The 13,937-nt window shown below is 32.0% G+C and overlaps 2 protein-coding genes across 2 annotated transcripts in view; both read left to right on the top strand.

Annotated features, from left to right (window-relative positions):
* LOC121132118 (GTP-binding protein Di-Ras2) overlaps positions 1 to 13,937 on the top strand; it is a 225,033-nt gene that overhangs the window by 94,614 nt on the left and 116,482 nt on the right. The gene's annotated exons all lie outside the window — the stretch shown is intronic.
* On the top strand, positions 9,231 to 10,140 carry LOC121118878 (cuticle protein 7). Its single transcript, XM_040713471.2, has 2 exons — positions 9,231 to 9,357; positions 9,473 to 10,140. The coding sequence occupies exons 1-2, from the start codon at positions 9,289 to 9,291 to the stop codon at positions 9,770 to 9,772; spliced, it is 369 nt and encodes a 122-aa protein (XP_040569405.1). The 5' UTR covers positions 9,231 to 9,288; the 3' UTR covers positions 9,773 to 10,140.

Below are 13,937 nucleotides of genomic sequence, written 5' to 3'. Positions count from 1 at the left end.
AGGCAAGTCTTGCTGAGGGTGGATCAAAGGAGGAAGTGGACTTGGATGTTCTAAAAGTCTTCGTTTATTGACATCCCATGCATGCTTCGGTCATTTTTTAAAATATAAAATATAAGAACGTTATTTAGGCCAAGCGTAGAAAAGTGATACCTTTCTTAAAGTCTTATTGACTCCCAGATGATTATCTTTGAGGTTTGAATGAATAATTCGTAGGCGAAGTTCTGGAGAGGACACTAAACAACACAAAATAAGTCTTCGTTGCCGAAGCCTGCAAGTAAAGTTCCTGAAATACACTTGAGATAAGGTTTAACTTTAAAATTTAGCAATTTAGGGTCATGGAGTCTTGAATCGTCAATGACATCTTGAAGGAAATTGGGACTAAATGTGAGGTTGTTTAAGAGCAAGTACCATGTTGGAAGTTTTAAGCTGCAACAAAACTGCGTTTATGGACTGCCAATGTTCATCCTTAGTCCGAGAAGCTATCAATATATCATCAAGATACCCCAAGACATTTTTAATTCCCCTCAAAACAGAATCGTTGGGATGTCTGGACAGCGTTTTTAAGCCAAAATGACCTTCTCAAGTACTCATACAACCCAAATGGTGTAATGATAGCTGTTTTACTGATGGAGTCTTCATTCATTAATATTTGATTATAAGCTCTGTGCAAGTCCTTTTACTAAAAAATTATATCCCTCTTAGGTTGGACACGAAATCCGTTAAATTTGGAAGAGGATATTGATCTAGAACCGTCATGTTATTTAATTGACGATAATTACCACACATTCACCAGCCTCCTATGGCTTTAGGTACTACAAGAATCGTTGATGAAATGTTTGAAGAAGATGGACGAATTATTTCCCTTTCCATCAGTCCATCAATTTCGTTTTTAACGAAATAGAGTTTCACACCATCCAGCTTGGAGAATTTCCAAAGCAGGGAGAGCCCTTAGTTTCTATGTGATGTTCAACTCCATGAGCTAGGTAAGATTCAGCGAATTTTTATAATGGAAAACTTTAGCTTCTAATAATTCTGAAATGACGCTTGGATCATTAAAATACATTTTCTTGTTGAATATGTCAATATCAATATTTTAGAAATCAAAAAAAATCTGCCCCTAAAATAGGGGAGCCTCTGGATACAACGATAAATTTCCAATGGAAAATTCCTAGATTTTTTATTTTTGCCCTTAGAGTTTTAGTGCCGATTACTTCTACTGGATTATCTTCATAACCAAAAATAGGTGGCATTTTCACACAAATGAAATCTTTACAATTTTTCGTGGATATAACAGATACCTGGGGCCCCATATCTACAAGAAAATTAATTGAATTTCTATTGTCTTTTATAAATAAAAAAAATTGAGGGTTTATTTAATGCATCGATCCCATGCAACCGAGGACCAATTAGTTTTTTTGAATCAATGAATTAAAACGACAATTAGGACCAGAGCAGACAGTTGCATTCAATACCAATTATGAATGAAAATAACATACTTTTAAAATTCTGCAGATCTTGAGGACTTCGAAAAAGCTCCAGTAGGTATCTTCCTAATCAAAGGTGCGACAGTGGAAGAAGAAGATGGATCCTTGACAGTAGAAATGGAATTGTTTGTGACTTCCTTCATAGCCATACATATATCTGCTAAATTGTTTGTCGAAAGGGTTGATTGTGATCTCAAATATACCTGTTTTTCCTTTGGAGCATTCCTTAATAGTGTCTCTTTAATCAAAGTTTCACATAAATCATGTAGGTATTCCTCATCCAGAAGACGTTCAACCTATCTTTGCTCGAGAGCCCGGAAGTATCAACCATCATGTCGACTATTCTTTTTATACTATCGGAAGATGATAGCCCATACCGGACTAATATGGATTTCTTCGCTCCCTCATAAGTAAGATTTTCCTCACTAATAGGAATAATATTGAAAATCTCACACGGCAATGCTGAAGTTCAATTCTTTGGAAACTGTTATCAACATCCAAAAAACATAGCCTAGGAAGGCGGAGTTCTGCAACGGCCATGGCTAAAATCACTTCTTCCGTTTTAAAGGACTATGTTTGTTTTTGGGAGACACAGGTGGTTAAGTTTGCTTTCGTGGCATTTTTCGAATCACGTTGGGGTATTTAAAGTTCAAATATCTACTGATTATATTTTAGATTAATAAGAACAAGAAAAAGGAGAAGTGATCAACTTGCTCAAATCAAACTTCAACAGTTATAAGGGTCTAAAAAGGGGTATCGTTTTTCATCATTTTTCATCCTAAAAATAGAAATATATGGACTTCAAAACAAGATACAGAATCAATAAAAACCCTTTTTTATAATTAAAAAAGCTTTTACATAAGTTTTAGTAATCCTACTTTTAATTTGGGGATTGTTTTAAGGGTAAAAATGAGTCTGAACAGTAATAGGGCCGAAATACTTTAATCTCGATATTTCATAATTCAGACAACTGAGAGAAAAACTGAGATCACTTTTGGATTCTGCGCTCAAATATAAATTTGATTATTTTCTTCAATTCATTCATCAAAATTTGTGTTCTCCACTCTCATGATTCACGGAGAGTAAAATACAGCGTCATTTATTGTGCTTGTAAGGTATCGTCGTGATGTGTAGGGGAGGAAATGGTCTGCTGAGTGAGACCAAAGATTTGATAACCATTGTCCAAGACTGCTCACTTGAAACGTCAAGGCTATTTCAGAATGATTTTTTTTGATAAAATAATAAGTTATTCTATACTCATGCGCTGTTTCTCAAAGGGCAGGTAAACAATATCCTGTTGATCCTTCATCTTATATATACAAAAACAAACTTTTGAACCTTCCTCCTCCTCCGTTTTTTCTGTCTAGCAACAGTTTTTACGTTTCATTCTACGATTAAGAAATAGTGGGGAAGGGGAGATTCATTGGCCAGTTAATTCATCTTCGAATAACATTATTGACAATTCAATCTTTTCCATAATTTTTCAGGTAGTAACATAAAGGGGAGATTGCATTAACCAGTTAAATTGTCTTGGATTGCTCCAATCCAAATGAAAACTTATTATCACAATTCAAATGAACACTTATAAGCATTCTATTCAATTTTTGGATATTACGCAGGATACTAGTTCATTTATAGGTAAAGTTATTTTGTAGTTGGTGCATGTATTGAGTTATCTTCACTTTAGCCAATTTAGGAGTAGGTTAGTTTATTCACACCGCATCACACTTTTGATTTTCATCCCCTGTGCGTCCGTGGAACGGGCAGGCTCATACTAGTCGTATATATACATAATATACGGTATAAATTTTGTGTAGGTGTTGCCATTTTGTAAAAGTTATAACTTTTACTACCAAGTTGTAACTAAAAAATGAGGTGAATAATTTTAAATGAAGGATTTAGAGTACTTGACATGAGGATCTTGCAATAATTGATGGATGATTGATATATTAATGGTGTAATTCTTGATTATTTCAGTACAAATTACTAAAATATGAGTATTCAGTAGTACATTATAAAGTTAAAATGCCCATAGTTATATACATAATAACGATAAGATTTTATGTTGTGTACGTACCAAGGATCAAAGGATCTTCCTTTCTTCTCCCCCTCTTCTTATTGTTCTTATTATTATTTAAGATGTGTTACATATATGTAAGGTACTTACTTTATTATTCTTTGTATAAATACCCTGTCAGTACTGTTGATGTCAGAGTAGTCTGTATTATGTAGTATTTGAAGATAATGTATACATGTTCCTTATAAATTTACTTTTGCCTTATTCCTCTACGTTCTTCCTCTGTCCTCGTGGATTCCTATTATTAATAAGTTTGTGTCTTACACTCCTCGTCAAGACACAAAATCGTAATATATCAAAGTTAAATGATCGGCTCAAGGTATAGGGGCTAATTGGAAATGTTCTAATTAAATAATGCAATGAAAAAACAAGCAACTTCAGTTTGTACAATATGCTTATAAAAGTTACAACTTGCAACGACATCGCAAGTTGTACACAACTTATAAATATATATATTGGTCATCTTATTACTTCTACTAATAAGTTTTAGCCAAATACAAATATTTAATGATATATTACAAAGCAATATTATAATATATACAATATCGAATAAAGTAATTTTAATACTATGGAATATACACATCTATGTAATTCATTTGATAAATTGTTAATAAATAATATAATAATGATAGTCTGTGAGTACTTAAGAGATAAATAGCAGTAGGTATAATTGACTTATTTTGTTTACCACCAACTGACTTAGAGTATTTTCCCCTCTATATTTTTGGAGGATATGTTGCCTGATACAAAGAAGGTAACGACATATGTAGTCTTGAGCGTAATATCTGCTCAATTCCACATAGAAAAAATCCCTTAAGTTACCTGATAATGTAAACGTAGACAAGTACATTAAAGGGTACTATGACCAGCATTTTGTATTATATTTTTATTATTCGTCCAAATTAAAAACCATACATTGCATTTCTTTTGTCTATTTTCCTCATGATGTCTGAAATTTTGTGCAAAAAATGTCTGTTCTAAACAACATTATCATATATATCCAAATAAAAACATATTGCTAAGATAAAATAAAAATCAATTCATGGCACAAATGTTTTTTATTTTTCCCGTGGATATTGTTTTACGAAAAATAGTAAAGACATGAGTTATTTTTTGCACGTACCAAAACTGTCTTATATTGTATTCAATCTCTTTTCATGCACTCAATAATATGCCAAAATACATGTTCATCTCAAACCTCTGAGATTAATATTTATAATTTTTTTCTTGTACAGTGCGGGTAAGTAGATCGTATTGTGCTAATTAGAGATCCATAAAGTCGTTGTTACTTGCAATTGATGTTACGTTATGGAAAAAAATTGTTTCTAAATTTATCAACCTTCATACATTGTACTATTGGTTACGATACGTCAACAAACAACGACGTATGTATCCAAAAAGACAACAGATTGTAGATCTTCTCCGCGCTCATTACTCTGTAAAGGAGGGTGCAATATTGTGAATTGCTATGTTGAGCTTGTCCTTAAGGTCAGAAGGCCTATTAATGGCGGTGAGAACTTCTTCAGATAAGTGGAGGACACAACAAAATTGTCACTAAAGACTTGTTGACTTGTATAGTCTATAAACTTTGTACCAAGGCTTAGAAGGAGTTTAAAAGAGATTGTGAAGCTAAGGTTTGACAAAAACTACCCAGACGTTAATTACTGTTAGCAATAAGAATAAGCACCTGACCATATAAGTTCATAACAACTCAGACATGGGGAATGAAAACCATACCGATTTTTTTGCACCCAAACTTATCGTCCACTCCCTACCAGACTTCTCACTATTGGACTATGGAATATGAGACTTCCTGAGAACCATGCCTGCAAAGTCTCCCGCCGTAATGTGGATTTCCTTAAAGGACTCCGTTGAGAAGGAATGCAGTGATATGCCCAATGACTACTTCATCAAGGTATGCAAGAGTATCAGACACAGACTGGAGGCCATGGCAGCCGCAGAAGGAGAAAATTTTGAGAAATATTTGTTGATATTGTCAAGGTAAATAGAAATACATGGTTAGACCATCATATAATCGGGCATGCTAGAATTTTCAATTGAATGGATTATACTGAATGCTGGGCCAGAAAAACAGATTTTGACACAACACACAACCACACATACACTATGACGTCAAAATTAAAAAGCGTGGTGGATGTCAAACATCAGTCGTACACACGTTATGGTATAACCTTGTAGTTCTATTAACCTTAGATATTATAAGATATCATTATAATAAAAAAAATACTTTTGATAATATGTACACATATTGTTCTTGATAATACTGATTTAAATCTTACTATCAAAAACCGTACGATTTTGCTTACGCATACTGTATCTATTTATAATACAAAGGGAATTTCTCGTAGGTATATCAATTTCTACATTTAAGCAAATATTTCATCTAAATATGTACATATATCTCAACTATAATAGCTATCAACCATTGAGACGTAATTTGTATTTCTATTTATGAATGGATGCACAAATTGATTTGATCAAAGAGAAATAATATACCGAATCCTGCAACAGTCTTGAGACCATTTTCAAAACTTAATAACTCAGCATATACAACAAAAATCTGATTATTTTCCCAATATAAAGGGCGCTCGGAGTCTCTTGTTTTGTTTACGTGAAATTCAAAACATTAGAATTTATTATTATGTCGGTGGAACAAACAAGACGAAAAATTGCAATCTTGCTTGCTGCCAGAATATCCACAAAAGCAGTTATTTTTTTCACATATCGCTAAAAAACAACCGTATACCCTGTTATCCTTAGCCTTGGATAAGTGTAGGAGAATCTCGGAGAAGTCCCCAGTAGTGCCCGTCAAAGAAAATTAACTACAGAAGCTGTACTCAAAGCCTTTAAAAAGGAGCCGGATCTCTTCATGACAGTGATAGCCATGGACGTCAATGACTCAAGGCCTGCCGAGTCAAGGTGCATCAAAGAGGTTGATTGTGTCTTTGTACAAGCTCAAGAAATACCCCTCCTGACAGCAGCGATGATGAAAAGGACACGGACCGTACCAAATTCCTCCTCATTCAATCTATTGGCCTCCCCAATTATCAGATCAGAATCCTCTGGATTATGGTATGTGATGGTAAGTAGAGTATCATGCCTGAAGAATCCGACAACCAAGTCTTAAGGCCTTAAAAACATCTGTTAATGAGCAGTGGACTGTCATACCACAAGTGTCTATCAAAAGCACCTGCAGCAAATTCTGCCGCTACCTGGAAGCTGATATTTAGGATTAATTATACTTAAATCCTCATTTTGAATTAAATTAATAAAATTGTTTTCGTAATAAATGTATTAAAAATGATAGACCTTCTTTAATTCGCTCATTTTTCTTCTCAAAACGTGTGCACGAGACCAGCAAATAATAAATCCTAGTATTAGGTCCGTCTAAAAGTTCTTTTGCTGACACATGGATAGCGCCACTAAAATTAAACCATATTATTTTCGTTACTATCAATCTTCAAATATACGTGTACAAGTTTTTCAGCTGGCAAACAATTGCTCGTGGAATATAGCACTGTGAATGAAGCAAATTTTGTTATTATTAAAAAATTGGATTAAAAAAATCATGTGTTATTGAAGCATTTCCTTTTGATAAAAAAAAAGTACAACTGAAGTCAAGACTTGGCTGATAAACATTATTAGGAATCTGCACCGTTGAAAAAGGATTTGCTGAATTTAAATGAGGCAAAATGAGCGCCGAAGACGATGCACGCAGTGGACGTCCGAAAGAACGTGAAAAAAACATGAAAAAAGTTCACAAAATAATTGGTTTAGAGAAATATCAAATGAATGTGGGTAAACATATTTTGCATGAATATTTTGACATTCAAAAGCCGTGTACTAAGTGGGCTACGAGCTCACAATCGATCAAAAGCAACAATGTATTCATGATTCAGGGCAAATTTTAGTCAAACTGAAGATTAACCAATACTAATTTTTTAGACGATATTTGACTATGGAGGAAATATGACTTTATCACTACACTCAATAGTCCAATTAACAGCCTGCAGAGTGGACTGGATGCTATAATTCGAATCCAAGACATTTAAAGACGCAACAATGGACTGAAAATGTTATGGCATTCTGGGATACAAATGGTATCATATTCATTGACTACCTCGAAAAGCGTCAAACCATCGAGAGTGATTATTTCATAGCATTGCTGGAGCGTTTCAAACATGAAATTACAAAAAAAAAAAAAAAAAAATACACCGTTTCACAAAAATTACTCAAAACGTTGGGAAAGTTATAAAGATTAGGCTGCAAATTGCTTCTCACTACTGTATTCTCCAAATTTGGCCCGAAGTGACTTTTTTCTGTTTGAAGATTTCAAAAAAAATACTCACTGTACTTCATTCAAAAGTATTCAATAGGTAATCACTAAAACTTAGCCATATTTTGAGAGAAATCGTACTTTAAAAATGACATTGAAAAATTGTATGACCGCCATGATCGTTGTACCACTCTCGAAAGTAACTACCTACATTAAATAAATAATTCGAATTTTGCAAATTAAATTTTATTTTGCTTTGTTCGCCTATGAAATTTTTGGCCGACATTTACCTAATGCTGTGTCGACCATTATTTAGTACTTAACACTACAGTGCCGTCCAGTTTAGTCCTGCATATCAGTCCTAAAACGGATAAAGTCTGGTCTATGATGGCGTCACTCAACTATATTTCTTTTTTTTTTCCATCAGTTCTAGTCGGTCCTAAAGACGGGACTGGATCAAATAATTAAGGACTGACACAACATTACATATACAGCTATACAGCGCTAAATTGGAGTTTAAACATTTGAATCATTTTTCTCAGAAATAGTAAGGGTAACTTAGAAACTTTACATATACCCTCTATAATATGTAGTACACCCAAAATTCCATTCTCTTTAATAATAATATGTAATTGTCTTTACTAGTTATTTATATTTGAATATATAAAGCCAGGGAAGGTCAATAGTATGATAAATAATGAATTTGTATTCAAAGACATTCCTTGCACAAGATGTTAAAATCAATTACAATCTTTGTGCATAACAATGATAAATTAGGACTCCTATTATTAAATTAAATGTTTTTTCTTGCATACTTCTGTTCAACACACACATAAAAAAGAGTCAAAGAAAGGATCATTGACGACTTATTTGCACTTAATTGAACTTTTAAATGGTTTTTGGACTATGCATATTTAACTTGACTTCATTTTATTTTCAATGAAAAACTATTTTAAAGATGAATTGAATTAAACGATTTACAATTTACACAATAAATCAACCCCAATATCTTTTCATTGATGAGGTAAAGGTTAAAAACTAAAGAGTTGAAATACCTGAAAAGGTCCAGGTTAAATTACAAATCTACATACTTGTGTAAATATGTACTTATTAAGCAAATCAGAAGAGCTCGACATTTGAAAAAAAAAAAAAAATAACGTTGGTTTATGAAGAACCAAAAAAACATTTTTCCTGAGAATGAGCGCGTAAGTTAATGATGAGAAGGGGTTTGAATTGAAATGCCTCTATACGGAGTTAGAGTGCTGGTAAAAAGAACGCAACCATCACTAAATCCTTTTCGTATTTTTTTTTTTTTTGTTGTGACCGCGAATATTTTTGACCAACGACAAAATCTTCTTCGGAAACTATGTATGTGAAAAAAAAAAAAAAATACAGACACACATGAATATAAAAGCAATGTTTCCTCAAGTATGAAGCATCACTTACATCAGTATTTCATTCCTAGGAACATCCTCTTCAATCAAAACACAAACATGAAGGTGTGTAATGGTTTTATCAACTTAGAATACTACAAATACCTGGAGAAGATCTCCTCTTCTTTTATTATCAATACCTATATAATTACATAGTTCATGAACATTTTCTATATTTCAGTTCGTCATTGCTCTTGTTCTTATGGCCTCTGTTGCCCTTGCCAGACCCCAAAACGGATTCGAAGATGACTACTTTGACCCCAATCCTAAATACAGATTCGAATACAAAGTAGCCAGCGATGAAACTCAAACCTACATGACCCAAGAGGAATCTCGTGACGGAGACTTTGTAACAGGTCAATACACCTATGTAGATGCCAATGGTTCTCTCGTTACCGTCACCTATGAAGCCGGACCTGAAGGATACTCCGAGTCCCGGGACATCCAAGAAGGATTCATCAACGTTGTTAACAAGAAATAAGCTGTTTCCACAAATTTTGAATACCTCTCTCTTCCTATATACACAATACTATTTTTTTTTTTTAAGATTTCCTTTCTGAACCATCAGAACTGATTTTTGTATTGATTTCAACAACATTAGATCGTATAAATGGTTTGGTTTTACCTCAATCAATACAAACTGAATCAGTATCTTGGGCATTATATATATATGTACATATATATTATATACAATAATGAGCAACACTCATAAGAATATACTCTTATAAGATGCAATGTCTATTTCGTGTGATAACTTTGATTGTATAAATATGACGAATTATTTAAATAAATGATGTTTTTTAAAAAAAATAACGATTGACAAAATATACACACATACATACTCGAAAATCCTGATTATATATCACTACTACTCATGGTCCATCTCCTTAATCCTAATCGGATAAGCTCGTACATGCAATGTACCCTAATAGGCAAAAATAATCATATGCAAAATATCACTATGGGTTTTGAAGGAAGAATGCATTATCAAAATATTTCCTGCTGCAAGTTGAAGGTCAAAAAGCAATTTCTTGGGATTCTCAGTCCTCAAACATATCTACAAAGCTATGATTAATTTGTTGAGGAGCAACTAAAGTGAGGAAGGTCATCATTTTATTATTTTGCTTCAGGTTGTACCTATATAAGATTATTAGTAAAGAAGACACTTTGGTAAGGGTTGAGTGGATATATCATATTGGCGTCTTTTACTATAGGAACAATCCACATTGGATATATGTGGATGAGGCTATGTCCCTTGCTCTTTAATTAGTTTGTTCAGTTTCTTGCACAATACTTCTACAAGATATAATCTAACTGCGTAGCATGATCTTGAAACCTTACTGTTTGTTATCAGTCACGTTAGTAATTTACATTATTAATCATGTCCCTACTTATGAATTTAATAAACATTATATGCAATGCAAATTAAGGCCGTAAAGAACTACTAATTAAAAAAGAAAATTATTTAATCATTTAGATCATACACATGTAGATATTATTTATATTTAGATTACTCTAGTAAATAATCATTAAAATTTCAATTATGGGATTTGACCTTATATCGAGTAATTAATAACCTATTTTGTTTTACACGTGAATGATATAAAATCCAATATTTTATATGCATGCAATGCATAATACAAGTGTTGATATACCAGTAGTATAGAACGTTTTCACGTGACGTCAGCATTGTTGATTGCCTTCATTGTGAGACTCTAAACAACCAAGGTTTTTATTAAAATAATAAAACTACTTTTTTGTTAATATTAAGGATAATAGTGAACTATTGGGTATCAAAAAATGAGACCAACAAACTGCCTGTAAAAAGTTACTATTCTAAAGCCTAGTTTTATTTTATGTCTGACCACATAGAATGTATTAAAAACATGTGATTTAATACGTCGTTAAATAATCTTATTTCCATGGTTTAGTTTAAAAATAATTATTCCAATGAAAGCTATCAGATATTTTTTTTCTAATTATTCTACGTTTCTTGTCCCTAATCGATCAAACAAAAAAATAATAGTATAAATTTGTCTTTTTTGGGGGATTTTTAGTACATATTATTGTGATTATATTCAAACATCAGCTTTAATCATCTGCATCAAGTATTATTCAAGTCCTTTTTTTTTTTTCATTCTTCAACCCATTAATTGTAAATTTATCCGTTTTATGCAGTTAAAAAATCAACTTTGAGTGCCAAAAACGCTGTTTCCTTCAATTTCTACGCAAATTATAACGTCAGTGAAAGAGATTTATTGGGACAGTTTGATTCATGTACAAGAATATCCCCTAGAGTGCCCTCAAACTGGTCAAAACCTGACAAGAGCTCAAATTTTAAACACAAAGAGGAAGTAAAATGTCTGTCAAAAAAAGAGAAAAAAAATCAAATTACTCCATCGCATCATTTTCCTGTGATATAAACTTTGCTTCGAGCTTAAATTTTTTCATTTAATAATGTTTTCTGTCATAATTATTGATTAAAATCCTTCTGAGTTTAGTATTATTATTAGTATTATTTAGAAATTAGTATTCAAACCAGTGCTTTCACTATGACTATGTCATTAAATGTTGTACCTCCCAAGTTTTGGATAGTAAGTAAAAAACTTATTCCTCCGAAGATGACACTATATTAATATTATAATATTATAATTATAATATCGTGCACGTAAGCAATTTTTTCTTCACTTCGCAGAATTCACCTTCTTTAATTATTTAAATGAGTGAATTCATGGAGGTTTTGTATGTTATTTATAGGATATTTTGCCTTAATATATTAAATAATAAGGTTTTTAGTCTGTTATGATATATTGTCGATTGAAATGAATGTTTCCTTTCAATTTTTTAATACAAATAGGTTTTGTTTAGTACTATTAAACGCATATACTGGATGTTTTCTGTCGGAATACTGATGGAATTATGCTCTTGTCTTTTACTCTACTCGGTCGTCAATCCATGAGTCTTCTCCAATATGAAAAATGCATCATGTCTAATGATAATTGTTAACGGAGAAGTGATTAGTACTCCTTCCATTCGAATTGTTGTCATGTTTATTTATTTTTATTTCTTAAACAAATTTTATTACACATTTTGTCTCCGGTTCAAACTGATTTCATTGTGAGACCCTGGTTGTCTGTATACATTGAATTTTGTAGGCATAATTTCATAATTCTCATAAGACAACACAAACATTTAATACGTTTTATAGAAATTAACATAACATATTATGATTAAAAAACTCAATTTCTACCAAAAAAAAAAAAAATATCGATGTATAAACCTCATTTTTTCATCATATATTCAGGCAAACACTATTCAAATATGTATACTCACCGTACCTACTAGACAAAAACTAATCTCTTAAGCTATTTAATTTGCTTATAGCTTAAAAGGGGTGGGGTTGATATCAACACGTCGTTAGCTGCAACCTTTCCTCTAAAAAGAAACAGGAAATAAAGGCCCAAATCAGTTGGTAGTTAGGCAAATAAGTCAATAATACCTACTACTATTTATTTTTTTAATTCTCCCAGACTATCATACTGATTATTTATTAACAATTTATCAAATGAATGAGTATTTTTATTTCATAATATTAAATTCCTTCATAACATTTTATTCCATACTCTATTATAGTATTGTATTAAAAGCATAGCTATACATTTCTATTTCCATAGAATGCCAAAATTTATTCATATAAATAATAAGTCAACCAATATACAGTAAATATTCAGAGCTACAAAGTCCGCTCTAACGAAAATTATGTTACCCGGAAGAAACTCTCTTGCATTAAATTATTTGACTACTTTTTTATTTCAATTTTAATTCCGTACAACGGAAATTCCTTTATCCGTAGTTTGGAAGGCTTTTTTGGTACAAAAAAGGTCAAAAACACATTCCATATACAGAAATGAAGTATTGCCAGTCAAATTTTAAGTACATATGTATGTATAGAACCGTCACATGAGATGCATAAACAAGACATAACTATGTATATAGTTTGGCTTCTACTAGTTAATCCATATAACAAGATATAGCAAACCATGAGCTTGTTTTTTTGTTTTTTGTTTCATAAATATTTATATGAAGTGTACACATAAAGTTTATTCAGAAAATTGTTTAGAATTTAGAAAAATTTCGAAAGCAAATACACAATGACAGCGGTGGAACAGCGATTGAAATGCATCAAACTGAATGAAGAGGGCCACAAGGTTAGTACAACCCACAATTCATTGCTAGTTTAATAAAGAATAAAAATTTATTTTATAATATCTTAAGGTACAAAAATTAATAGACTATCTGTGTCGGCAAAACTCAAGTTTACGAAACACTGAAAAATAAAGAGAAAATCCTCTATTTTATAATTATAGTACTCTATCTGGTAAGTGTAGAATCAGAAGGATACTTTTGGGTATGGATGATTGAAACACAGCTAGTAAAGTAACAAAGAAAGAACTATTTTTGATGCCATTCACTAGCTGGAAAATGGCAACTACCCAAAGAAAAAAAACCTGAGTACACACCAGTCTGTGAATGTATTTTTTTTTTTTTTTTTGTATTTTATATCTTTTGACAAAGAAAAAGAAGTAGTAAACTAACAGAATTTGTTACCAGGAATTAAACATACTCATACAAAACGTTTGTTTGAA

This window comes from Lepeophtheirus salmonis, chromosome 1 (genome assembly GCF_016086655.4).
Source record: "Lepeophtheirus salmonis chromosome 1, UVic_Lsal_1.4, whole genome shotgun sequence".
In the NCBI taxonomy this organism is placed as follows: domain Eukaryota; kingdom Metazoa; phylum Arthropoda; class Copepoda; order Siphonostomatoida; family Caligidae; genus Lepeophtheirus; species Lepeophtheirus salmonis.
The sequence above is the reverse complement of the archived record's forward strand: the minus strand, read 5'-3'. Positions and strand labels throughout refer to the sequence as shown.